The following is a 23,595-nucleotide window of genomic DNA, read 5'->3' as shown; positions in this document are numbered from 1 at the left end:
GAGCGGACAGTCCTGGCGGAGGATATGAAGAAGAACTTAAGTAGTGCTAATGCAGCGGGTGAGGAGATGAGCCAATTACTTTTGGACGCGGCTGGTCAGATTAGGGCCATCGGTGAGAGGGTTAGGCAAGCGATGTTGAAGACCAAGAAGTCGAGAGAGGGGGACCTTGCGGAGAGATGATTGGGCCTGCAACATGGATTATAGGCAGGCGTGCAAAGCAGCGCGTGGGTCATGTTATCCCGTTCCTTTTTTTTTCTTCTTGTCTTTAGATGGGGAAGGAGTGAAAATGGCGTAATTTGGAATGGGGAGGTTAGTTGCTAATGGGCATTTTTCCGTTTACGTTTCCCTTTTTACTTACTCAGCATGGGAGAGGCCGGATTGGCTCTTATGGGGTTTATGGAGGTGTCGGCTTTGCTGCGTGAATTAGGATGGGTGAGGATTGGGGGTTTGATCCGTTAGCGAAGAAGAGATGCTAAGATTTTTGGTGCTCTGATGCCGTTGGTTTTGTGCATAAATGTTAGAGTGTGAATAGATGGGTGGTGCTTATTTTGTGAGGTATGCTTGTTTGCGCTGATGTGATTGTGAAATGAGGGTATGTTTTGTACTGTTTTTTGCTGTGACCAGGGATTTGATGATGAGTTGATGTCAGTGATAGATGATGAGCACCCAAACCACAACCCAGCACAAGACCATGCAAGTTCATGGCGCAGGAGATAGCTTCTGGTATCCAATCGGTCGGGTCCTTTTACGGATGATGCGCAATTTTTAGTGTGCCACATTTGACTTGTACGGAGTGTGCTGGACATTCTCGGCTCATTGTCATGTCAACGTCCAATGATGGGCAATCGGTTGGTTGATAAAAGGTGAGCGGGAAACACCTCGGTGAGATGGCTTACCTGAAGCTGAGCACTCTCAGTCAAGATTAAAAATGATTGGATGATGTGTGTTTGGGCATAGCTACCTGAATGTTTGGGGGAAAGGGAGGTGTAATTTCCAGTTGAAGCTCACACTCGTCGCCTGAGTTTGAGGGTTCAGGTTGGGCAAAACTGGAGAATATGTTCTTTTTGGCTAGTCAAGATAGGTACCTAAGTATGACTGGGCAAGAGTGGTTGTAGCTACGGTGTGTTGGGTCTTGCGCTGGCTTTTGATGAGGAGATCATACAACTGTTGCTTCCATCCGGAGGTTTTTGACCTTCATCAGAGGGGATTCATGCTGCGATGATGTATGGCAGAAGATCTGTTTGAGATTCATCTGAGAGCCAACATGGCCACAAACATATGTCACATATAATTGGTACGGTAATTCACGGCATCAGCCACAGACTAGGCACATGGGTGTTAGAGTCAAAGATCATCTTCTCCAACCATCTCAAGCCATCAGTGAGCAGCTGTTGCTATGATGTCTCTTCGTGGGGTGTCAACAGCAACCCCGCCGCCAGCTTCTGTCCTTGTCAACAGGGTTACAAGGAGGCAGGCTTACCCCTGACCAGATGTTAGCGGCGGCAAGGCGGGTAGTGTGCGGGGGGGAGGGGCACAGGCCACTCGGCTGCGCCTGGCTGGGCGGGCAACGGTGTGTGGACAACGCCTGGAAAGACGCCATCTGTTTTCCCTTTCAGACGGCCAGCACCGCAGACCCCACACTTCACTCGCAACCTCCCCCTACAACTGCGCGATACATTTGGGGGGACGTCATACTCTTGCTTTGAGCTTGCCTTGACGTGCCCAGGTGAGACAGCGCTCTCGCCAGCTCAAGGTACCGCCGCAAGCCACCAAGCAGGCAGAGAAGGCACCTATCTCTCTCTCGCTCTCTCTCCTGGCAAGTTGAGAGATGCAGCAAGCAGCAGCAGCAGCAAACCGTTGGCCAATTGTCTCTTGCTTCAGACAATAGGAGGTGTGGGCGAGCCAGGTACATTTTGTATGACCTAGGTACATATCTGGCTACCACAGCAGCTATACAGCCAGCCAGCCTGGAGTACTTGTCCATTGCGGTGTATTGGCATTTGTGACTTGGAGCGCCTCGCCCTTCCTTCCTTCACTCCCATTAGAAATACAGACACAGTACCCATTTTCGAATCTCGAAGAAATTTGCTCCCCGAACTGAGCATCCACAACCCTCGAACTCGTCCGACCGAACCGATCATTCGCTCCTGCTTCTCCTCGGTCGTGCCCTCCTGCTTCTGTGGGCTACCTGCTGTTCGATTTCCCACTACAACTTTCCGCTCTTCCAAACTCCCTCGACTCACAGCTTCCTCTCTCCCTCTTTCTCTCTCTCTCTCTCCCTTACATGCCATTCGCATTGTCCGTCACGATTGGCCAACAATAATACGGACTGGGGTTTTCTCCTTTCTTCTTTTTGCTCTCGAGAGCAAACGTAGCCTTCGAGAGCAGCACACATTCGTCCAATCGACCTACCTTGACAGCCGCAAGCAAGGGATACCAGCAGAGCCACAATGTCGGAACGTGAATACAACGATCGAGAGCTCTCGCTCGATCCTGAGCTGCTCTATACCCGGGAGTCATGCATTGGAGGGGGTAGTTTCGGCAAGGTGTACAAAGGGTACTTCTACCCGTGACCATAATCTGATTCTGCTAGCTTGGGCTGACATAAATTTCACAGGGTGGACAAGCGTACTGGTCAGGCGGTGGCAATCAAAATCATCGACATAGAAAGTGCTGAGGATGAGGTCGACGATATCATCCAGGAGATTGCCATCCTGTCGGAGCTTCAGTCGCCCCATGTGACTAAGTATTACGGGTCGTATGCCAAAGGCGCCGAGCTGTGGATCGTCATGGAGTTTTGCTCTGGCGGGAGCTGTGCCGACTTGATGAAGCCCGGCCTTATTGGGGAGGACTGCATTGCCATCATTGTTCGGGAGCTGCTCATGGGGTTGGATTACCTGCATTCGGACAAGAAGCTTCATCGAGACATCAAGGGTGAGTCTTGCTTTGTAAGTTGTGGGATGTTGGGGTTCTTGGGCTAATCATGTTCTAGCTGCCAACATTCTCTTGACGTCTAATGGACAGGTCAAGCTGGCTGACTTTGGTGTCTCTGGACAACTTTCGGCAACCATGACCAAGAAGAACACGTTTGTGGGCACGCCTTTCTGGATGGCACCGGAAGTGATCAAGCAAAGTGGCTATGATCACAAGGCTGACATCTGGTCCTTGGGCATCACCGCCCTGGAGCTTGCCAATGGCGAGCCTCCCTATGCCGACATTCATCCCATGAAAGTTCTGTTTTTGATACCCAAGAATCCTCCACCCAGGCTTGACGGGGCACAGTTCAGCAAGGCCTTCAAAGACTTCATTGAGGTGGTGTTGCAGCGAGATCCCAAGGATCGACCTTCAGCAAAGGAACTGCTCAAGCATCCGTTTATCAGACGCGCGAAAAAGACCAGCTACCTGACGGAGCTCATTGAGCGATACCAGCGCTGGGCCGCGACGCACGAGCCTGAGAAGGACGATGTGGACGACGAGCCGGAGACTCAATACGAGAATCAGTCCCGCACCGACGATGACATGTGGGATTTTGGGACGGTACGACTGGTTAATGAGCGTGGTCACCTGATCCATAGGCCGGGCATGTTGAACGCCATGGGCGAGTCGGCAACCAATGCCAGGTCTACGAGGACACGGGAGAACTCTGACGACTATGGCGAGCGGCGGAGGGAGGCGAGTCCTGCGAAGTTGACTCTGGATACTAAGGATACCCTGAAGGCAGTCACTGGGGCTGGCAATTCTAGGCAGATGTCACCTCAGCGAAAACCCGTCGGTGCTTCTTCGCCAACCAAGGGCAGGTATTCTAGGGAGAACTCGCCCGAGAAGCCACTTGCCGACCTCAACGACACTCCTCGCGCTTCCTATACCTCCAAACCGGTGCCTCGACCACCTGGCCCGGGCTCTCCCGAATACGAACGGGCACTCGCGCAGCAGATCCAGCAGGAAATGGGTGCTCTGCAGTTGGGGCCTGGTGGATATTCTCGAGGACCATCTCTGAGGTCTCACACGTCGTCGACTCGAGCATCGCCGATGAAGCTGCCAGAGATTCCGCCATACCGGGGATCACAGCAGCAACAATCACAAGTGCCTCTCCAAAAGATTACGAACCAGCCCGCTCCGATGATGTATCCCGACAATGGTCCCTACAGCTATCAGCAACAGCAGCAGGTCCAACAACATTATCAAAGATATGGCGCGCAGGTTCCTGCCCATCAGCCAAGCTCGCCGCTGATCTCGAAGGAACTGCCTCGTAATCGCGAGCCTGTCGATCCGGGTTCGCTGACGCCAACCTCGTTCCCGTCGCCAGCGCCAGCGAACCCGAATGGAGACTTGGACGCGCTCAACGACGTGATTTTCCCGGCGCTCGAGGAGGCGCTCAAGAGGCGGCAGATTAGCCTGCAGCAGCTCTTTAGGCCAGAGCCGGGCAAGCCTTTTCCGCCGGTGACGCCGAGCCAGCAGCGGGCCGAGGCGACGCACGAGAGGATCCGGAAGCTGGTGTACAAGCTTGCGCATGTGTGCAAGGAGATTGACCACCACGACAAGCAAGAGCCTGTGGGTATGGGCAAGGAGGTGCCAACCTTTCTGGAGGGTCTGCTTGAGGAGATCTTGGTGAGGGTTGAGCCGCTTGATGAGGAGGAGGCTCAAAGATGAGCGACAACACAACACATTGACAAGGAACATCTACTTCAAGATGTTGCTCAACCAGCTCTTGTGAAGATATTGGGGGATTTCTTTTTGCGACAAGCATCAATGCAGACATTTTGGGGTCGACCACTCGGCATATCCAGCATTAGCAGTTGCGATCTTTGATCATCACGGCCATTGAGAAGAGCACTACCTACACCACCACAACAAACGGACGGGGGAAATTGCGATTACACTATGTGAGGAGGACGGAGACGGAAAAAGCAAGCAAGCATCCGACTTGCTCGAGGGCATGAAACGACTAAGCGGCTTTGTATTTCTCTTTTTGTTTGGTGGAGTCGCTACATGGCACAGGCACATACATGGTATTAGCGGAGGAAGGCAGGCAAAAACCATGGGTATATAGAGGTATGGGAGGGGAGATGGCATGGAGTGGAAAAGATGAAGGAACTTGAGAGAGAGAGGAGGCAAACGTTTTTACATTTTCTACAATACCAATTTGTTGCTGATTTTGGGGGGGCGCAGGCATGGAGGCATGGCGTAGTATAGCATAGCAGAGGTATTAAATTTGAGGGTTTTGGGCCGTGGGCTCTCTGTGTTGGTGATTCTCTGGGGCATGCTTCTGTGAAGATGTGATGTGGTGGTGATGATGTTGGAGAGATCGATATTTTGCTGCGTGAAAACACGCTTGCGGTACTTGGTAGTGGTGTCTCTAATGGTTGGGTAAGGTACCTTATATATGTTAGGTAGTTGAAAAGTGAGGATGGCTGATAGCTCAGGTACTAAGGGAATGAAGATGGTCTTCCGCGTTGGAAGGAGATTTGAGGATGGGGACGACAAACTACCAAACACTGGCTCGTCCGTTTTTAAAGGATGGGATGGAGGCAATTGTATTATTGACCTTTTTGATTTTGGGCGTGGAGATGGTGTGTACCTGGGATATCTGGTGTTTGAAATCTGCTTGAGGGTATAGGACGAGAGTTGAAATATATACTGTCTCTGGTTCTGGTATGTACTTATGGCTAGTAGGTAGGTTAACTCCTTGTTTTTCTTATTTTTCTTGTTTTAAATTAGTTGGTGGGTGTGTTGCGGGAGATGATGTGGTGTTCAGGTGGATGATTGTGAAGTGGTTATGGTCAAGTGGTGATGGTCAAGTGGTGTTGGTGGGAGGGTTGGGGTGACGATGAGAGGATTTGAGGATGTGTGGTTGGATTATCGTGATAAAGGTTGAAAATAAATGGGATATGTGATTTTCACGCTTAGGACCAAGATACAAGAGTAGCCCTCACAAGAGTAGAGTCAGGTTTCAGAGCAAGTCATAAAGTTCAAACCCTTCAAACTCCTGTCCCCTACCTAAACTACCTAGGTAAACCACCAACACGCCTAAAAACACCATCCCAGAGACCTAAACGCCCCCGATCTCAATCTTGTAGTCGTTAAGCCATAGCCTCCAAACTATCCAGCCCAACACTCACATCCACCACCCCGCAATCCACCGTCTGGTTCCCAATCAACCCCTCCCCACCCGCCCTCCACTCCGGATTCGCCCACACGTCCATCTGGCAATCCAGAGTGACATTCACCCCCCCTTGCCCCTTGAAAGACGTGGTAGGATAAGTCTTGTCTTTCCCGTCCACGCACTCCCAGTCCTGCTTCACTTCCAGCCGGCCGGTCAGCTTGTCGAACCGAAAGGTCGCCGCGGAGGTGTTGGCGACGAGCGGGGAGAGGTTGGACGCGGTGCTGGTGGGGGGCGTGTAAAGGCAGGTGAACCATTGATCAAGGTAGAAGAATTGATTGGGGGTGGTGGAGACGGCGGTGCAGAGCTGGTCGAAGGAGGGGCCGAGGGCGGGGTTGGAGAGGTTGAAGGTTAGGGAGGCGGTGCCGGCGGTGGAGGGGGAGGTGAGGGAGGGGCCGAGGAGGGAGAGGAGAGAGGAGTAGTGGAAGGATTTGGCTGTCCAGTTCAGGGACGAGAGGGACGCGTCGGAGCAGGTTTGGGTTGCTTGTTGGAGGACTGGGGAGGTTTGGGTGAGGGTGGGGAGGAGGAGGAGAAGGAGGGAGGTGGACATGGTGAGGGTGGTTAAGTGTGAGGTTTTGGGGGGGAGTTGGTGGTGGGGTGATCTGTGTGTGGGTGTAGAGAAGGTTAGAGATGAGGTCAGATGGTAGGCTTTTGCCCTGGTTATATGCGCATATAGACTGCCACTTCTCGATCATATCAAGTCCGACCAGCCTCGAGGCCAGGCTGGTGTTGCATGATCTTCGAAAGGCCTCACCATCAAATAAGGCAAAACTGACCTTTCAAGTGGCCTGACCTCCTTCTCTGTCTTGTGCGAGTAGTGCCCAGCGCCGTCTTCCGCTTGCTAGAGCCTCCCACCATCTCTGACCTTCATCGGGTTTCGGTCGCTAGTAGGCAGAGAGTCAGAGCAGCCGATGCTCGAGATAGCCGGTTGGAGTCTAGTTCCTTGTCTGCTAGCGTGAGGTAACTTACCAGTTGCCTGTATAACAGCGCATCCGTCGGCGGAATCTAGAGGTTATGCTTGTACGCCTTGAAAGGGATCTGTCCGGTGATATTGGACCGATGTCGCCAAGAAGAATGTGAGTGAAAGCTGAGAAGACGTTTTGTAGAACATGATCGCTCGAATTCTCCACGTCGGCGAGGTTGGGAATGACCCCATCGTCCATCCATCCCGCCGTACTTTGCAAGCTGATAACGGCTGGCTGTCTTCGTGTGTCCCCGTTACTCGGTGCCGAACCTCCAATTTTATCCGACAGGGCTTGAGGGGAATGATCGACATGGGATGGATAGAGGCGATTCTCGAAGTGGCATCCCGTTCCGCTGTGGTGGAGGTGGTATTCTTCAAGGATTACCAGGACCCCTCAACGCCCCCAGTCTCTCGTTCCTGTGGTCCTGTCCCAAACCGTTGACAAATATTCTCCGACTATGAAGGCAGCAAAGTAGGACGACGATGGTGTGAGACAGCTTGTGTATGTACACGGGTCCTTTGTATTTCTATCAATGACTATCTATCTGCGCACCGCAGGTCTAGAACAATGTGTCCGTAGACCACTCCGACCAAGCATCTCTTTCTCTCAGAGCTGATCAACAAGCTTCTGAGCAGCGTAGTCAATGTTGGTACCGAATGTATCCGGCTTGGCCTGGATGTAGAGCACCCCATCTTCCACCACAACCTCACCATACGAGTCATACGTGAGGGTGTCCACAATGCGAAGGGCGTACTCGTTCTTGCTGACAGCCTCCAGAAGACCCTCCTGGATAAGCTCGTCCTCGCCAACCTTTTGGTACTTCATCTGGTAAGCCAAGCCCTCAAAGTACTTCAGCGTGAAGTTCCCGAGCCGTTCTTGCCAGTCCTCGAGACTGGGCTTGCTCTCACTGAGTTTGGCAAAGTTGGCCTCGAAGTTGGGATTGATCGTGATCTCATCCACACTCTTGCCGAGAAGGTCGGCAATGTCCTTCTTGACAGCGCCGATGGCGGGTTCGTAGTCCTGTCTGATGCTGTTGCGAGCGTGGAAGCTAAAAGGCTTGTCACTGGGAGCGGCGTTGAGGGCGGGCAAAAGGCTGTTCTCTTGCAAGGCGTAATCGACGTTGGTGCCAAGGCATGTCTCGTTGAACAGAATGCGCAGCTTGCCATCCTTGATATCGCAACCATTGTAGCTAAAACGGGCTGGGTCCTGGTCCTCGACCTCGAGCGTCAAGACATGAGCATGGGCGAGGTCGTTGATCTCTGTGGCGAATTCGCTTCCATATCTTCCACTCAGATACTTGATCTGGTAGATAGCGCCCTCGACGTAGGCTTTGATGCAAGAACCAAGACTCTCCTTGGCGTAACCGTCGTTGTGGTAAGGCCAGATGGCCTTGGGGTCAGCTTCGACGGTCCACTCGGTGCCAAGGAGTTCGGAAAGCTGCTTCTCGAGGTCGGCCTTGTTGTTCTCCCACTCGTCTCTGACTTGTTGGTTGTTAGTAAAGCGAGCAGAGACGGGATTGGGTTGTCTTACCATTCTTGCGGACGGCAAGCGAAAGCTTCTCCGCAGGAGGAAGAGGAGCCATAGTGACGGATGTATTGAGTGGTGGTAGTTGGGAAGAATGTGGTAGAGTTGAAAAAGAGGCGGGCGAGGATGTTCGAGATGATGCTGAAGATATTGGACCTCCTGGACAGCCAGAGGTCCCCTCTTTTATGTCCAAAAGTCGCATCGCTCCTCACGCCCACCCGCGTCTTCCAGTGACCGAGCACATCACTTGCCTAAGCATCCCTTCCGGGGGTTCGGTGATACCCTGGGCCACATTCTGTCGAGTCACGGAGGTTCGGTCAGCCTCACGGGAGTTGTTGCGGAAGCTCGGTTTCCAAAACGTTGACCGCTCTGCTTGTGGAAATGAGTCGTCGGCCCACTCCAGGCTGCCGCTCTAGGGCCCAAAGAACTGCATAGTATCAGGAACGCAACCGAGGGGAAACGCCAAAGTCAACATGCATACTCCTTGTTATTCCAAGAAAGGCAACTTTGCCGCCGTCCTACACGAGATATGACATCTAGTTTGTTGACATTGCTTAACACGAAGATGGCAATCTCCAGTTCGCCTTGCAGATCGCCCTTTGGTGCCAAGCCATCCCCGCGCTCAGCTCTGGCGCCTCGCGCGCCTTCAGGGGTCGCCAAGCATGCTGCCTCCCTCAACAAAGGGTAGCGAGTTCGTGGCATCAACAATGTGGTTAAAAGAGACGAACAACGCACGGCTCGATGTTTCTGTCCTCCAGAATCAGTAACCGGTGCGAAGCGCAAAGCCGGCAACCATGCCCTCGATGTGAGTAATGCCATGCCACCACACGTGTGCCAGCAGACGAGCATACCTGACGCTAACTGATCACGACAGACCGCTCAAAGCCCAAATCGGAATCCGTGAGGTTTGGAAAAAGGAGGATGGCGCACTCCAAACGGCTATCAGGAAGCTCAAAGACATCTTGGGCCACGAGGTGGACGCTGAGCCCGAATGGCATCTTTTGATCGCCGAGCTTGACTCCTATTATCCCGACAAACTGGACCTCGTGGCTTGCGTCACCGGGTGCGTTCTAGTATGCGTCAAGAGCATGATCGAGCTTTTGGATGGCTCTGAACACGAAGCGTGGGGGGAGCAGTTGCTGGAAAAGGTCCCCTCTCGCCTCAGGATCTTTATAGCCGTTGCGGACTCGGACAAGGCCGCCACGTCGTGGTCGGAGCAGCGGCGAGGGTTTGTCGTCTCTCTTCCCAAGAAACAGGCCTTTCAGCTTCAACCAACCGAATTGTTTCCCATCTTTCGTGGCAACCTCCTTACTTGCTTCGATACCGACAAGAAGCAAACCGAGCTTCCGGTTCGGGATGCCCAGGCCACCACGACACCTGGAGACGACTGGGCAGAGGTAGAGGTCAATGTCGACGCCTCCAAGCCACGAGCAAAGGTCGAGTTTCTTCCCGACGCGGCGTCTCTACCACGCCCCGACCAGCTGTTTCTTCGACCGCCCTATTACCTGACCATGACGGCAAGCACCAAGAGGATCGAGTTGCACTGCAGCCACAGCCCTACCCTTCAGTTCTTGTCGGAGTATCTGCAACGCTGGTGTCGGGTCAATCACCATGATACCACCAATCCTCCAGCCGTCCAGATAACGCTCCATCAGTCTGCGTTCGGGCTGGGCGAAATGTTCAACTCGCTCGTCCTTAGCACGGAGCACACCCGGTACACAAACGAGTTCCAAGTGACGGCACCCATGGTTGCTGCTTTGATCGAGGGTGTGCTGGGATACGAGCTGTTGCCGTCACTGGGTGGTTGGAGCTTTCGGAGGGATGTTGAGTTTAAAACGCTATGACTATTGCCAGGGCTGCATATTGTGAAAAGCTGTTGACTTGTAGCCAGCTTCGGACAGTTTTGAGCAACCAATTAGCCGTTGCCCGGCTAGCTCAATCGGTAGAGCGTGAGACTCTTAAGGAGTACTCCGAAATCTCAAGGTTGTGGGTTCGACCCCCACGTCGGGCTCAATTCCCGTCACAGACGATTCTTTTTGACCTTTTCTGTTTGGTCATCTGGGCCAGGTGGCCTTGCCAGAGAGAGAGAGAGAGAGAGAGATCTATTAGCGTCCAATCGGGTCGAACTGTGGCGCGTGGCCCCGAGGGGTCACGTGCCCGAGCCTACCTCGCCTGGCCCCCGTTTGGGGATGTGGACGGCCCAAGCTTCTAATACTACTGCTAATACTAGCTGACAGGGCGTTTCGCGTCACAAAAGAGAGTTATTTACAAAGGAGAGAGAGGCCTGCCTGCCTCAGGGCTCTGGTCCCCGAGGGCTTACGGCTCCTCTGTGGTTCCGCTGTTTCCTCAGGCCATTACAATCTGGGCCTGGTCACGTGTCCTATTCTTCTTCCTCCGCTGGGTCGTACACTCCCGAGCCTTCCACCCACTCGGCGTATTTCTTCCAGTCCTTTCCCAGGAGCTTATCCGGCCTCCTGAGCGCTTTTCATTTTCGCTGTTCAGAGTGCCCCTGGCCCGCGCCGCTGGGCACTCCGCGAAGTGCCCGATTTCCGTGGGTCGGCCGCAGCGGCAGGTCCTATACGAGTCGTGTCCGAAGCGTAGGTGGTACTCCTCGTAGTCTCCGTGTCCCGTCCTCTCCGCCAGGAGGTGGTGTAGGGTCTTTCTTGCGAGCGTGAGTTCCGGGGGTCGTTTCCTGGTCCTGGATCATTAGCTGGGCGTATCGCGTCGGCCTGTTCGCCAGCCACCACGAGTTCCACGCCTCCCTCTTCAGTGCCCTGGCCTTTGCCTTGACTGCGGTCAGGGCGGGGGGATCTTGGGTCTGGGAGCGCCCCCGAGGCCGGCCTGAACGTCGGCCTCCTCGTTCCCCTGGATCCCCATATGTCCTGGGGCCCAGTGTACCGTGAGGGGGCAGGTGGTGGTCCTTCCACGCGTATCCTATAACCCTGAACGCCTCCTGGGAATTGTCCGAGGGGCGCCCTGTGATGCCGTATAGTACCGCCGAGTTGTCGATGAAGAGCCGTACCGCCGAGGGTCTTGCCCCCGCCCTGATGTATTCGCGCGCCCACACCACCGCGTGTGCCGCCCCAACCGCTTCGCCGTCAAAGGCCTCGGATTCTCCGAGCCTTCCGTGGTGCTCGTGTAGCTTCTGCCCATCCTGGTACGCCACGTAGCCCCAGCCCGTCCTCTTCGGTAGTCCTCGTGCGGGGGCTGCCTTCGATCCGTCACTGAACAGGTGGATCTCGTCCCTAGGGGCGAGGAGTGTCAGTTGTTCGTGGAGTCTCTTGCCCAGTTCCTTGTTTTCTGGTCTTGGCAGAGGTACCGGGTGCCGTAGGGTCCATTGCACCAGGTGCGGCCTGGGGCAGTCGGGGAGTAGGGTCGCGAGTGTTTCCAGTCTGGTTTGCTTCTCCGGGAGACGCCTCCGGGGGCCCCTCCTGGGTGGCTCCGGCATCGGCCGGGTCCGGAGGACCAGTGGGTGGCGGGGGTCGAGGCTCTTGATCCGTGCCGCCATCGAGATTCTGGCGAGGGCGAGCGCCACTTCGGCGGGGGGGGTCCCGCTCTCGCGGAAGATCGCCCCCAGGGGGGTCGTTCTCCAGACCGGGACAACCGCCCTGGCCGCACATTTAAGTGCCTTGTTGACCGCATTCGTTTGTCCTCCCTGCCTTACCCCGGTATACCACGTCGCCGCCCCATACGTCGCCGTGGGTACGACCACTGCCCGGACCGCCTCCGCCGTGGCTCTTGGTGGGGTGCCCCGGGCCACCCTGTTCAGCCTTCGCAGGTGGTTCGCTATTTTCAGTGCCTTCGTCGCCCACCGATTGGCGTGGGCTTTGAAGTTGAGTTTGGGGTCCAGGAAGAAACCCAGCCATCGGACCTCCTGTTTCGGCGTCACCTCCGTATTGCCTATCCTTACTGCGGGGGTTGCGCGGCTCTTCGTAAGGTGTAGTAGCTCGCACTTGGCTGGGTCGAACTCGACGCCATTCCTGGAGCCCCAGGCCTCCGCCTTTTCGGCCGTAGCCTCCAGTATTGCCGCGCACTCCTGGGCGTTCTTGCCTACAGCCAGCAGTCCGAGGTCGTCTGCGTACGCCGACGCCCCGGCCAGCTCCTTAACCAGTGGCTGTAGGAAGAGTGCGAAGAGGACCGGGCTGGCAGGGGACCCTTGTGGGAGTCCGCATGCCACTCTTCTAGGGGGGAGGGTGCAGTCTCCTAATCTCATGGCTGAGCTCCGGTGTGACATGAAGGAGTGTACCCATTCGCAGACATTCAGTGGCCAGCCTTGTCGCCTTAGCCTCCCTGCTAGCCTATTCTTTCTGACCGCGTCGAAGGCGCCCTGTACGTCCATTGTCAGGAGCGCCGCCGCCTTACCCCTTCCCCAGGCTCTCTCGACGTCGTGTACCAGGCACAGAACGAGGTCCTCGGCGGACCTCCTCGGGAGGGACCCTATGTGGGTGGGGCCGAGCACTTCTTGGTTGACTGCGGTGAAGCCTATCCTTCTGGCTATCAGTCTTTCAAGACCCTTCCCTATACACGATAGGAGGGCGATCGGGCGCCACGCTCTGACCGTGGTATAGTTGTCTTTGCCCGGTTTCCTGAGCATTACCGTTTCCGCTTCTTTAAACGGGAGCGGGTGGTGCCCTAAGAGGAGGCACTGTCTGAAGAGGGCCGTGATGTTGTCGCCTATCTCCCGCCACACCTCGCGTAGTAGGTCTACCGTGACGTCGTCTGTGCCGGGAGCTGTGCTTGTGGTCCCGATTGTGCATCTCCTTGCCTCCTCCGGGAGATCGTGTTGTCCCATTGTATAGTGTCGGTGGGTTGGGCGAGAACCCAAGGCTCTGTGGTGTCCCCGTCTTCTCCGAATCTTTCAACCACCTCTTTCCTAAGTAGTTCTAGCTTTTCCCCGGTTCCGTAAAGGTCCTATTCCTGTGGACCAGCGGCGGGGGCGAAGGTGTCGGTTGCCTTGTGCCATGCCGCCACTGCGTAGATGTCCTTGTTCGAGGACGCTTGCTCGAGCTTCTGTTGCCAGTACTCTCTTTTGCCTTTTGACCGTTGTCTCGAACGTCTTGCGTATTTGCTTCCGGTCTTCCTCCCCTTGTGTGGGGTCGTTGCGGCTCTGCTGTAGCGCCACGCGTGCTTCCTTGCACTCCTCGTTCCACCATTGTGTGGTGCCTCCTGCTTGTCTTCTCAGGCGTCCCGCTCCCTTGATCGCGCCTACGAGGGCGTTCTGTAGGGAGCGAGCCCAGTGGTCGAGGTCCTTGGTTGTGTGTGCTACCGTCGGTACTTGTGTCATGCCCCATCTAGTCAGGGAGCGGAAGAGCGCCCTATCCTCCTCTTTGGCTGGGACGTAGGGTCTACCTTTCTTGGTTGCCTGTGGGCTTGCTGGTGGTACCGTCCCCGCCAGGGTGTAGTGGTCCGATCCGGTGTAGGTGTCCTCGTCCACCCAGGCTTTTACCTCTGTGCTCGTTGAGAGGACCAGATCGATGGTGTTTCCGTGTATGTTGGTGGGTCCCTGCAGCGATGCCAGGGTGAGGCGGTCTTCCAGCCATCCAGCTATTCGTCTCCCCGCCGGGCACTCCTTTCCCGGTTGCCAGGTAGGGTGGTAGGCGTTGAAGTCGCCTCCTATGATCGCTGGTCTGCCGGGGTGCCAGCTTTCGACCAGGTCGAGCACCTCGTCGTCGCCAAGTCTGTCCCTGTATAGGCTGACCCAGACTATCCCTTGGGCTTCTACCGCGCAGGCGTCGCGGTGTCCCGCGTGTCCCAGGCTCTGTTGGGTCCCCTTGTGTGTCTTTTTTGATATACCATCGCCCTGGGGGTCCTGCATTCCAGTCTTCTGTTGGCGTGTAGTGCTGGTATCCTCTGTGGGTTTTGGTCATTCTTCTGCCGTCCTGGGTTCGTGCCCATGGTTCCTGTACCAATATGACGTCGGCAGTCCTTTCCCACGCCATATTGAGGAGGGCGTCGTGTGCCCCTGGTCTTCTGGCTACGTTGGCCTGTAGGAAGGAGAGCCCGGACTTTCGTCCGTTTTGGCCGCTCTCCTGGGCTCGCTGGGTCTCACAGGCATGGTTCTGTGGCCGGGGGGTTGGTCGTTGCGGGTTGGGGGTCGGTGTTCCTTCCTTCCGCTGGGTGTGCCGCCGCGTACAGGGCCTCGCCTACCTTGCGTATGGCCTTGAGCTGTCTGTTGGTTGGTTTCTTGAGGACGCCCCCCTCCGTCCTTGGTCTGGCCGGGCACGCTCCAAAGTCTGCCTTGTGTGGTCCGTGGCAGTTGGCGCATCTCGGTGGCCTGGCGCAGGGCCCTGGTGGGTGATCAGTTCCGCAGTTATTGCATCTGGCTTGTCTATCGCAGATGCGTGGGTCGTGGTAACCTTGGCATCTATAGCACTGGTTGGCTTTTGCACTTCTGGTGATCTTTCTGGCCGGCGGGCTGCCAAAGAGTCTGAAGTGGTCAGGGACGGGTTTGATGAAGGATACGACCCAGTCGGCGTGAGTGTCGTCGGGTAGGGCGTGTTTCGACTTCTTCGCCGAGACCGGTTTGGCCTTAGTGGCCCGGAGGATCTCGTCTTCCATGAGGTCGTTGGTGTAGATGCTGCCGTCAGGGCCGTTGACCGTCTTCGGTACCCTGGGGACTACGTAGGTATGCCAGGTGGCCGATTCGTCAAGCTTCGCGCCGTGTGTGGTTAGGGCTGGCGCTAGGGCGAGTAGTTGCGTCCGCGCCTTCTTGTCGGCTGGGACGATCGCGAAGCCAGTGTCGACTTGTTTGGCCGAGCGGATGAGGCTGAGTGGGGCCCCGAGCTGTCGGCAGAGTGCGACTCTGAAGCCCTCCGCTGATGCCTGTCTCCACGGGTGGCCGTCGGGGAGCCTTACGAAGAGGCGGTCGTCTTCTCGGTTGGCCTTGTTGTTGCGGCCCACTGTTTTCCAGCCCGCTGTTGGATCGGGGGCGTGGGCAGTCAGGCTGGCGACACTTGTCCGCGCGCTGCTGGCGGCTTGGCTGCTGCTGGCCCCGCTCGTCGCCACCTGGGCCCACGTGACGCTGGTTGCATTGCTGCCCGTCGGGGTCTCGGCGAGTTTGGGGGTCTTTGAGGGGCCCCGGGCCTCTGTCGTCGGGCTGGTGCTCCTGGTCGTGCTTGTCGAGGAGTTCTTAGAGTCGAAGCTGGTCGACCAGGCGCTCCTCGCTGAGCCGGGGGCTCCTGTAGTGCCGTCGATGTCCTTAAGTATCCTAAAGAGCCAAAGGACTTTCTCCTTGCAAAAGGACGCCCATTCTGCCTGCGGGCCGGCCAGTTCGGCTGCCAGGGCGCCGTTTAGGCTCTGTGCCATGTTCCTGAGCACCTCTTGCCTTTGGAGGGCTTGTGTTCTGTCGTGGTCCATGTCCCTGAAGAGGGCCTCTACTTCTGGGTCTAGAGGGGGTCTTCCGGCATGCCGGCTGTCCTCGAGGCCTCGTGCGCTGGGCCTATCTAGTCCGAGGGGGACAGCTTCTGTCTGGGTTGTCGGGGGGGCCGTTGTCTTGCGTGGGCGCGACGGCAGTGGGTGAGGAGGTAGTGTCCCTGCGGTCCTTCCGGTCGGGGTGGGAGTGGTCGGTCTGGTCGTTGGGAGGGAGTCTCCCATCTCTTCGTCCCTTCTGAGGGCGGCTTCGTCGGCGAAGAGGCTGTCTTCCCTGCGGTCCGCGTGTGAGGGGCATTGCTCATTTCGACACGGGTCGTCGTAGCAGGAGCCTGCGCAGGCCAGGCAGCCCTCGCAGTTCCACAGGCAGTTGGGGGTCTGGGCGCCTGGTGCCGTCATTTTCGCGTGGGTTTTAGCGACTAGTTCTTCCGCGAGTCGCCGCTGCTCGAGCGTGGCTTGTTCAGCCGGGACGTTGTTGTCGAAAAGCACTGCTTTCCAGGCTTCGGAGAAGCCTAGGTAGATCTCGTGCTTCGAGTTGTTCGAGAGGCGGTAGCCTCCTGGGGCCGTCGAGGCCATCGTTGTCGTGGTAGGTGGGGATGCGGCTTGTGTAGGGGGGGGTGAGGTGATGAGGGTATTCAGACAAGAGGGCTTCCAAGGCCCTGGAAGGAGTAACCAGCTCCTGATTGGTCGATTCTTCCTAGAAAAATATTTTTCAGGGAAAGGTTGTGGCCTTGCCAGAAGCTTGATGGTTCTTTTTCCGTGGGCTGGGTTATTCCCCGCAAGGCTAGCTTTGGAATTACTTAAGATATTGTAAAGAGACCGAAGATATACTACCGAGGACTGCTGTAGTTCGTCCGGACTGTCACCCTCGCATGGATTGCTGCCACAGCAGAGGAATGCCTGCCGCCACCGCAATCGTTTTCCTTTCATTGGCCAATTGGACAGCTGTTAGTTGGTGTTCTGTTTTCGGAAACGTGACATGTGAGTTAGGTTGAGATGGGCGGAGACATGGAGCTGTTTGGTGACTACAATAGATATTACCTAGGTAGTGAGATAGGTATGGATAGGCAATGAATAAAGATAGAGATCTCATCATGATATCGGCCGTTGTGTTATCAACCGCCATGATCAATCGTTTGCTGCAAGGCCCTCTCGCTGGGCTCTTGGGGTCTTGGCAGATGGTTCCAAACCCGCAGCTTTCCGTGGCGCCGACGTTGCAGACGTCACAGAATGGAATCCGTGCCCCGCCCGCCTTGCTGCACTAAAACTTCTTCGCCTTAGCGCGCTGTTGCTGAACAGCGCCGAGACCCACCCGACCGGGAAGATGGAGACCTAAAAAACAGCTCGACCAACAAGGCAGGCAGGTGCTTCCTTTTGCTTTGCGGCATTTGCTCTTTTGCTCTCCTCCTCCCGTCAGAACCTTTCCGCATTTCCTACCGCTCGCTCTTTTTTTGTCGCCGGCCAGCCTCACGATACCCTCTTCCCGTCCTATCCATATTCTCAACATGCTTTCCAGGAACTCTGCGCAGGTGAGTCTAGTCCTGAGTCTTGTCGTCACCAACACCTCTCCTCCTGGAACCCCTGCAAGTCGTTGCGATTAGCCAGCTTCCCCACCACCAACCATCCTCATACTGACTGCCTTTCTCTCTGCGAATAGCGCCTTCTCAGGGTTGCCGCTCAGCCCAGCCAGCGCCTCAACATTGCGCGCGGCTTCGCCAGTGTCCAGGACACCCCCGCCCAGTCCCTTCAGGCCGATATCTTCAAGCCCACCAAGTACGGTGGCAAGTACACCGTCACACTCATCCCTGGTGATGGTATCGGTGCCGAGGTCGCCGAGAGCGTCAAGACCATCTTCAAGGCCGACAATGTGCCAGTTACCTGGGAGCAGATCGAGGTCTCCGGTCTCTCAGATGCGACCCCAACCGGCCGCACCGAGGAGGCTTTCGCCGATGCCGTTGCCTCCCTCAAGCGCAACAAGCTCGGTCTGAAGGGTATCCTCCACACCCCCATCAGCCGCTCCGGCCACCAGTCTTTCAACGTCGCCATGCGCCAGGAGCTCGATATCTATGCCTCCATCTCCCTGATCAAGAACATCCCCGGCCTCAAGACCCGCCACGACGGCATTGACCTCGCCATCATCCGTGAGAATACCGAGGGCGAGTACAGCGGTCTCGAGCACCAGAGCGTGCCCGGTGTCGTCGAGTCCCTCAAGATTATCACCCGCGCCAAGTCTGAGCGCATCGCCAAGTTCGCTTTCAGCTTCGCCCTTGCCAACCACCGCAAGAAGGTTACCTGCATACACAAGGCCAACATCATGAAGCTTGCCGATGGTCTCTTCCGCAACACATTCCAAGCTCTCTCCAAGCAGTACCCCATGCTTGAGTGCAACGACATGATTGTCGACAACGCCTCCATGCAGTGCGTCAGCAAGCCCCAGCAGTTCGACGTCATGGTCATGCCCAACCTTTATGGTGGTATCCTGTCCAACATTGCTGCCGCTCTCGTTGGTGGTCCTGGTGTCGTTCCCGGCTGCAACATGGGTCGTGATGTCGCCGTCTTCGAGCCCGGTTGCAGGCACGTTGGCCTTGACATCAAGGGCAAGGACCAGGCCAACCCTACCGCTCTTCTTCTCAGCGGTACCATGCTTCTCCGCCACCTCGGCCTTGATGACCATGCCAACCGCATCTCCAACGCCGTCTACAGCGTGATTGCCGAGGGGTAAGTTATGACGAGGTCTGTTGCTATGCACAGTTTGCTAATACCACTACAGCAAGATCCGCACCCCCGACATGGGCGGTAATGCCACCACCCACGAATTCACCCGCGCCATCCTCACCTCCATGGAGAACTCGTTGTAAAGATACCCAACCACACACGCAATGCTAATTCACGCGCCCCTACCATGTACATGATCCGATTGCGTTGCTCTTCATCGGTAATTCGTTAATATCGACCTATATACGGGGATCCTTGACTTTTTCAAGGAGTGATACCAGGAACGGAGGAAGAAGGGCGTTTTACAGCGACGACTTTTAGACGGGGATCAAACGAGTGAGACTGGCATGGGGCGGAGAGAGAATCCGTTGTAGAGACGCTGGAGTGAGACAGGGGGAGCTAGAACTGGTCGGCCATGCGGCACACACAGAGACTCATGTTTCCTTTATTTCTGGCTACCACACTTGGAGAGCTGAGAGGAAAGCTTAGAAGGGTGGCGGTGGCCTATGTTAATGATATAACGAAATGGACCAAAAAAATCCTAAACATATTCTTGAATATCCCCGAACATGAGCTGTGACCTTCAAGCCAGACCTGAAAATCCTCAACTTGGCCCAACCCCAGACAAAAAAAAATTAACATCCAAAATCCTACCCTATCGACATGCCAATTGCCCCCCTCGAGCAGCTTACCTACCCCTTTCGGCGTGACCCTCCGAAGCGCCGAGCGAGCGCGCGGACAAGCGGCGGATTTATCGGCGAGAAGTGGGGCAGGGGTTGGGGTTCTTTTTTGATGCGAACGAAAGACGCGAAGTGGCATGAAAGGACAGGGGTGTTGACAGTGGGGGTTTTGATGCTTGAAGCGCTAGAAGTGCCAAGGGTTTCTTGGAAGGCAAAGGCGTGCAGCAAAGGAGGGGTTGGTTTGTTTACCAGGACGATGAAGGCATCACCATCTCAAATACCACCACCATCATGAGAATAGGTTACTTTCATAAATATAGCAAATATAGCTTGTCCCGATCTCATGTTCCGGTTGGGGAAAATTCCATCGCAACACCGTCAAAAATATTGTGAATAAAACACCAAACAATGAATTACTTTACACAAGAATACAAAACGGCCTCGTAGGAGTAAACATTTGAGGCAAACAAACGCAAGAAAGAAAAGTGGAAGCAATACTGCACTTTTCCCCCATCATTACAATCTCTCTCTCATCATAAACCACCCAACTCTGTTATGTACGCGTACCCTGGTATTCCCATCAAAAACGCCCATCCATTCCTGCCTCCCGTCATGTACTTCGTTTCCTCCATCATGTAGGCGTGTATGTAACACGCCAGGACCATTAGCCATCCCCCCATCCAGTATGCTTTGCTTCGCTCTACTGTGTATCGAAAAAAGCCAATACCATGTGTGAAGCACCAAGCGCCACGCAATGAACGAACCACTCCTTCCACCTCGTACAAACAAACTGACCCCTCACTGCCTCCAAATATGTGTATCCCCCAAGCTTATCGAGCTAGAAGAGTTACTACTAGCAGCCCCGCTCCCGGGCCCCGGAGGTCTAGTTGCGATTCCCTCGACCCGCGTCTCGTCTCTTCGGCTCCGTATTGATGGCCCCGCGCCGTAAGAGTACTCCCCTTCGCTACCACCAATGGCGAACTCGAGACTATCGTTCTCTTCTGTGAATGGCGGTGGTGGGTCTTGGTAGATCCATGGTTGCTCCAGACTAGACGTACATTGTTAGCTTGATCGCTTTTCGACAACAGTAGGGGAAAAAAAGACAAAACCTACGGAACCACCAAACTAGGATTCACAAACCGCAACCCCTTCTCCCTCGCCTCATCAACCGTCGTGCTCCCCCTCCGCCTCAACGACCTCTGATCCACATCCTCCTCATACCCCCCCTCCCTCTCATCATCCAAAATCGCCACCTCATTCACCCCTTCTTCCTGGTCCTCTCCCCTCTTGATACTAACCAAAGAAATAAACTTCGTCAGCGGCTCAAACTGCCACTTGAAGTTCCAACTATACCACACCGTCCCAATCACCAGCGGGGTCACCAGCACCGCCACCGTAAACGCCGACTTCAGCGCCAAGTACCCCGACATGGTCACCTGGAACACCACCAGCCCCAGAATGACCCGATAGCAAATCATCCTCCACGCACCCCCCGTCGCGTGCTGCGGTTGATCCATGGCATACAGCAGCTGATACTTGTAGGTGAAATACCCAAACACAAAGTACACCACGCCCAACCCCAAGACCTGGTACCCGTCTGGCAACACACTGTAGACCAGACACAAGATGAACACCAACAGCGCCGTGGGCAGGTAAAAGCCATAGTAGAACATGGGCGGCTGCATGATCTGGGAAAAGTCCCTTGGCGTCTTTGCGCCCATGCGGTTGATCGGGTACAAGCTTATGCTGCCAAACTGGAGCAGTCGGAAGGGGAACAACCCCAGACCCTGGAGCATGATGAAGCAGCTGTAGAAGCTGGTCAATTCCTCAATCTTTGTGGCAATGGTGTAGGCGATGTAGGTGCTGTCTGTCAGGCTCTTTCGAAACGTCTCCTGGATACCTGCCACAGCGGCACCGAAGACGGTGAAGATGAGGAAAATGTTGAAGAAGGTAAAGAAGAAGTTCTTGCTGATCACGGAGAGGGCCACATCGCCCCGCGAGATCATGCCTTGGTGTTCGGACAAGAAGTCGTAGAGGTAGGGCACGGCGACGTTGAGCAAAGATACAACGAGAGTCGGGATGCCGGTCTGAATAAGCGAGCGGATGATTTCGTGGTCCTTGAGGGTCTCGGCTAGAGAGGGCATAATGGCCTTGATGGTGCAGATGGTGGTAGATGCTAGGGCAGCGACGGGACCGACCCAGATGATGGAAAGAATCGAGATAAAGATGGTGACAGTCCACGACTGGAAGCGCCGCCTCCACCAAGGCTTGTATGTATTCCTCCATACCACATCGGATGGGGCTGGGGCAGGCTTGGTTAGCAACTGGCCCGGCCCAGGGTCGATGAGGGCCTGGATCGCCATCTGACAGGCTGCAATAGAGTCCATGGTCACGAATGCGATGTTGGCCGGTTCATAGGTCTTCTTCCGAGCAGCGATAATCTTTTCATCGAGCAACCGGAGGCGTTCGGTATAATAGTCGAGACCGTCAATCTTGCGACTTTGCATACGAAGAAAGCCGTACCAGAGCCTTGCCTGAGGACGGGGCCGGTCAATCTGCATATCATGCCCTCCTCGCAGCAGTCGTTCACTTTCGCCGGCTTCTTCATCAGACCGTACTTCTGGTGCCCCCGAAGCTGTCCCATCGCCATTCGCCTGCGTTCCAACTGGTAATTTTGGCTTTTGGCTGATGTAAACACTCCAGGTCTCTTCCAATTTGGCGAGTATTGCGGTTCTTCGCTCCATCAGTTCGTCGATCTCCTTCCAGTTGCGGCACAAAGTGACGCTTTCCACCTTTCCAATCTCCAGCTTTTCTACCAAAGTTTTGATCGCATTCTCGGTGCGCAGGTTCTCAGGAATACCAGACAATCGGAACGTTCGGTCGGTGATTGTAGATTGTGTGCCCAGGTAGTTCTGGCGTATGCCAATGACCTTCAGAGTGTACCGGTTCAGCATAAACAGGGTAAGTCCAGTAAATACATAGGTAAACACCAGGTAAGACCACAAGTAGCTCATGTTCTTGTTGAAGCTCTCGTCATCGCCCCCATGGTCGTCGCCAGAGTTTTCGCCAGCGTTTCCGAGGAGGTTGTCTTTTTGATAGTCGCTATACGGCGCATACTCGCGGAGCAGGGAAAATTCGGAGGCGTTGGTGTCGTTGCGTTTGTGTCCGGGATCAAAGTGGCGATTGATGGGCTCGAGAACAACGGCGGCACAGAGGAACATGACAGCGAAGAGCTGCAACGACATCTTGAAGAATGTCAGGAATACATATGCGTCCAGTCCGGCGCAAGCCAGAACCTGGTGTTCGGTAATCCTATAAAGGGCGGGCATCCAACCAAACAAAGTGTCGGGCAAGTGTGGGAGCTCGATCTCGGCATGTCGTTTGCGCGCGGCGTATAGGGATTTCCATCGTCGTCGTAATATCTGTCAAGGAGCTATTAGTTAGAGGCTCACTGGGACTAGAAAAATGAGAAGCGTACGTACACAGAAGGCTAGAAAGGCAGAAACCCCTAGCGATAGGGAAATGACGAGCTGAACCTGGAGGTCCTTGGGCCCAGGCTTGACATACTCGTCGCCATCGCACTTTGGCTTCTTATCGTCTTCGAATCCGTTCATGGTTGCATAGTTGAAGCTGAGGGGAATGTGAACGGGCACGTCGAAGATGGACGACGTGGGATGAACTTTTCAGAGTGAACTGGCGAGCCAGAGCTGTCGACTGTTGACCACAACCGACGACTGGTCACGCAGGCTTGGCGTTGGTAGATTACAAAAAGAGTGGGTCAAGGGTACAACTACTGTCGAAGTAACAGGGGTTTTGTGGTTGGAGATGATAGAATGTAGACTTCAACTCTTAAAGTAGTATATACCAGGCAAGTTTAAACATAAAGCCGTCATCAGCAGAGTATGCAAAGCCTTCAAAGCTGCAAATGTAGACTCGTCCTTGTACTGTCCTCGAGTACCTTCAACAACAACAGTTTCACGGCTCCACATGCGACAGGACACTGTGGGGCCGGTCTGCATGGTGACGTGCAAATGGGACCCACTGGCAAGATGCGCCTTCCTTACACATGCATCGCCTGCCTGCTGCTGAACAAGGCTTCATTAGGGGACTTGCAAACACTGATATTGGACAATATTTCTGCTCAACGATTGTAAGGTCATTTTGGGGGCCGAGAGTGTAACAT

At 55.2% G+C, this 23,595-nt stretch overlaps 6 protein-coding genes and 1 non-coding gene across 7 annotated transcripts; 3 read left to right on the top strand and 4 right to left on the bottom strand.

Annotated features, from left to right (window-relative positions):
* The first annotated feature begins 1,543 nt into the window (after nt 1–1,543).
* Nucleotides 1,544–5,620, top strand: PAK6 (Serine/threonine-protein kinase PAK 6). The gene is made up of 3 exons (XM_062884978.1): nt 1,544–2,557; nt 2,618–2,934; nt 2,993–5,620. Exons 1-3 carry the CDS (start codon nt 2,451–2,453, stop codon nt 4,648–4,650), a joined length of 2,082 nt encoding a protein of 693 aa, XP_062747904.1. The 5' UTR covers nt 1,544–2,450; the 3' UTR covers nt 4,651–5,620.
* A 262-nt stretch (nt 5,621–5,882) lies between these two features.
* QC762_0003610 (uncharacterized protein) lies at nt 5,883–7,323 on the bottom strand (the record flags this gene model as incomplete). Its single annotated transcript, XM_062882788.1, has 3 exons — nt 5,883–6,762; nt 6,954–7,025; nt 7,130–7,323. 3 exons carry the CDS (start codon nt 7,321–7,323, stop codon nt 6,081–6,083), a joined length of 948 nt encoding a protein of 315 aa, XP_062747903.1. The 3' UTR covers nt 5,883–6,080.
* Nucleotides 7,324–7,731: 408 nt separating this feature from the next.
* On the bottom strand, nt 7,732–10,730 carry QC762_105870 (uncharacterized protein; the record flags this gene model as incomplete). Its single annotated transcript, XM_062884977.1, has 2 exons — nt 8,656–10,730; nt 7,732–8,606 (listed from the first exon to the last, which is right to left on the bottom strand). The coding sequence occupies exons 1-2, from the start codon at nt 8,849–8,851 to the stop codon at nt 7,732–7,734; spliced, it is 1,071 nt and encodes a 356-aa protein (XP_062747901.1). The 5' UTR covers nt 8,852–10,730.
* QC762_105860 (uncharacterized protein) lies at nt 9,462–10,493 on the top strand (the record flags this gene model as incomplete). Its single annotated transcript, XM_062884976.1, has 1 exon — nt 9,462–10,493. One exon carries the CDS (start codon nt 9,462–9,464, stop codon nt 10,491–10,493), a length of 1,032 nt encoding a protein of 343 aa, XP_062747902.1.
* QC762_0003590 lies at nt 10,574–10,660 on the bottom strand. The gene has a single exon. It is a non-coding gene; the product is annotated as a tRNA-Lys (tRNA).
* A 6,567-nt stretch (nt 10,731–17,297) lies between the features above and the next one.
* Nucleotides 17,298–19,290, top strand: IDH1 (isocitrate dehydrogenase (NAD(+)) idh1). Its single transcript, XM_062884975.1, has 3 exons — nt 17,298–17,546; nt 17,675–18,735; nt 18,788–19,290. The coding sequence occupies exons 1-3, from the start codon at nt 17,523–17,525 to the stop codon at nt 18,873–18,875; spliced, it is 1,173 nt and encodes a 390-aa protein (XP_062747900.1). The 5' UTR covers nt 17,298–17,522; the 3' UTR covers nt 18,876–19,290.
* Nucleotides 19,291–19,784: 494 nt separating this feature from the next.
* Nucleotides 19,785–23,434, bottom strand: QC762_105840 (uncharacterized protein). Its single transcript, XM_062884974.1, has 3 exons — nt 22,895–23,434; nt 20,526–22,834; nt 19,785–20,460 (listed from the first exon to the last, which is right to left on the bottom strand). The coding sequence occupies exons 1-3, from the start codon at nt 23,024–23,026 to the stop codon at nt 20,211–20,213; spliced, it is 2,691 nt and encodes an 896-aa protein (XP_062747899.1). The 5' UTR covers nt 23,027–23,434; the 3' UTR covers nt 19,785–20,210.
* Between the last annotated feature and the right edge of the window lie 161 nt (nt 23,435–23,595).

Source organism: Podospora pseudocomata (genome assembly GCF_035222375.1).
Source record: "Podospora pseudocomata strain CBS 415.72m chromosome 1 map unlocalized CBS415.72m_1, whole genome shotgun sequence".
Classification (NCBI taxonomy): Eukaryota; Fungi; Ascomycota; class Sordariomycetes; order Sordariales; family Podosporaceae; genus Podospora; species Podospora pseudocomata.
Note: the sequence above shows the minus strand (reverse complement) of the source record. Positions and strands in the feature narration are given on the sequence as shown.

Coding starts and splice junctions, on each gene's coding strand:
- IDH1 (XM_062884975.1), top strand. CDS start 17,523: ATGCTTTCCAGGAACTCTGCGCAG. Junction 17,547..17,674: donor TTTCCAGGAACTCTGCGCAG/GTGAGTCTAGTC, acceptor CTCTGCGAATAG/CGCCTTCTCAGGGTTGCCGC. Junction 18,736..18,787: donor TACAGCGTGATTGCCGAGGG/GTAAGTTATGAC, acceptor ATACCACTACAG/CAAGATCCGCACCCCCGACA.
- PAK6 (XM_062884978.1), top strand. CDS start 2,451: ATGTCGGAACGTGAATACAACGATCGAGAGCTCTCGCTCGATCCTGAG. Junction 2,558..2,617: donor TTCGGCAAGGTGTACAAAGG/GTACTTCTACCC, acceptor TAAATTTCACAG/GGTGGACAAGCGTACTGGTC. Junction 2,935..2,992: donor GCTTCATCGAGACATCAAGG/GTGAGTCTTGCT, acceptor ATCATGTTCTAG/CTGCCAACATTCTCTTGACG.
- QC762_105840 (XM_062884974.1), bottom strand. CDS start 23,026: ATGAACGGATTCGAAGACGATAAGAAGCCAAAGTGCGATGGCGACGAG. Junction 22,835..22,894: donor CTGCCTTTCTAGCCTTCTGT/GTACGTACGCTT, acceptor GCTCCTTGACAG/ATATTACGACGACGATGGAA. Junction 20,461..20,525: donor AATCCTAGTTTGGTGGTTCC/GTAGGTTTTGTC, acceptor ATGTACGTCTAG/TCTGGAGCAACCATGGATCT.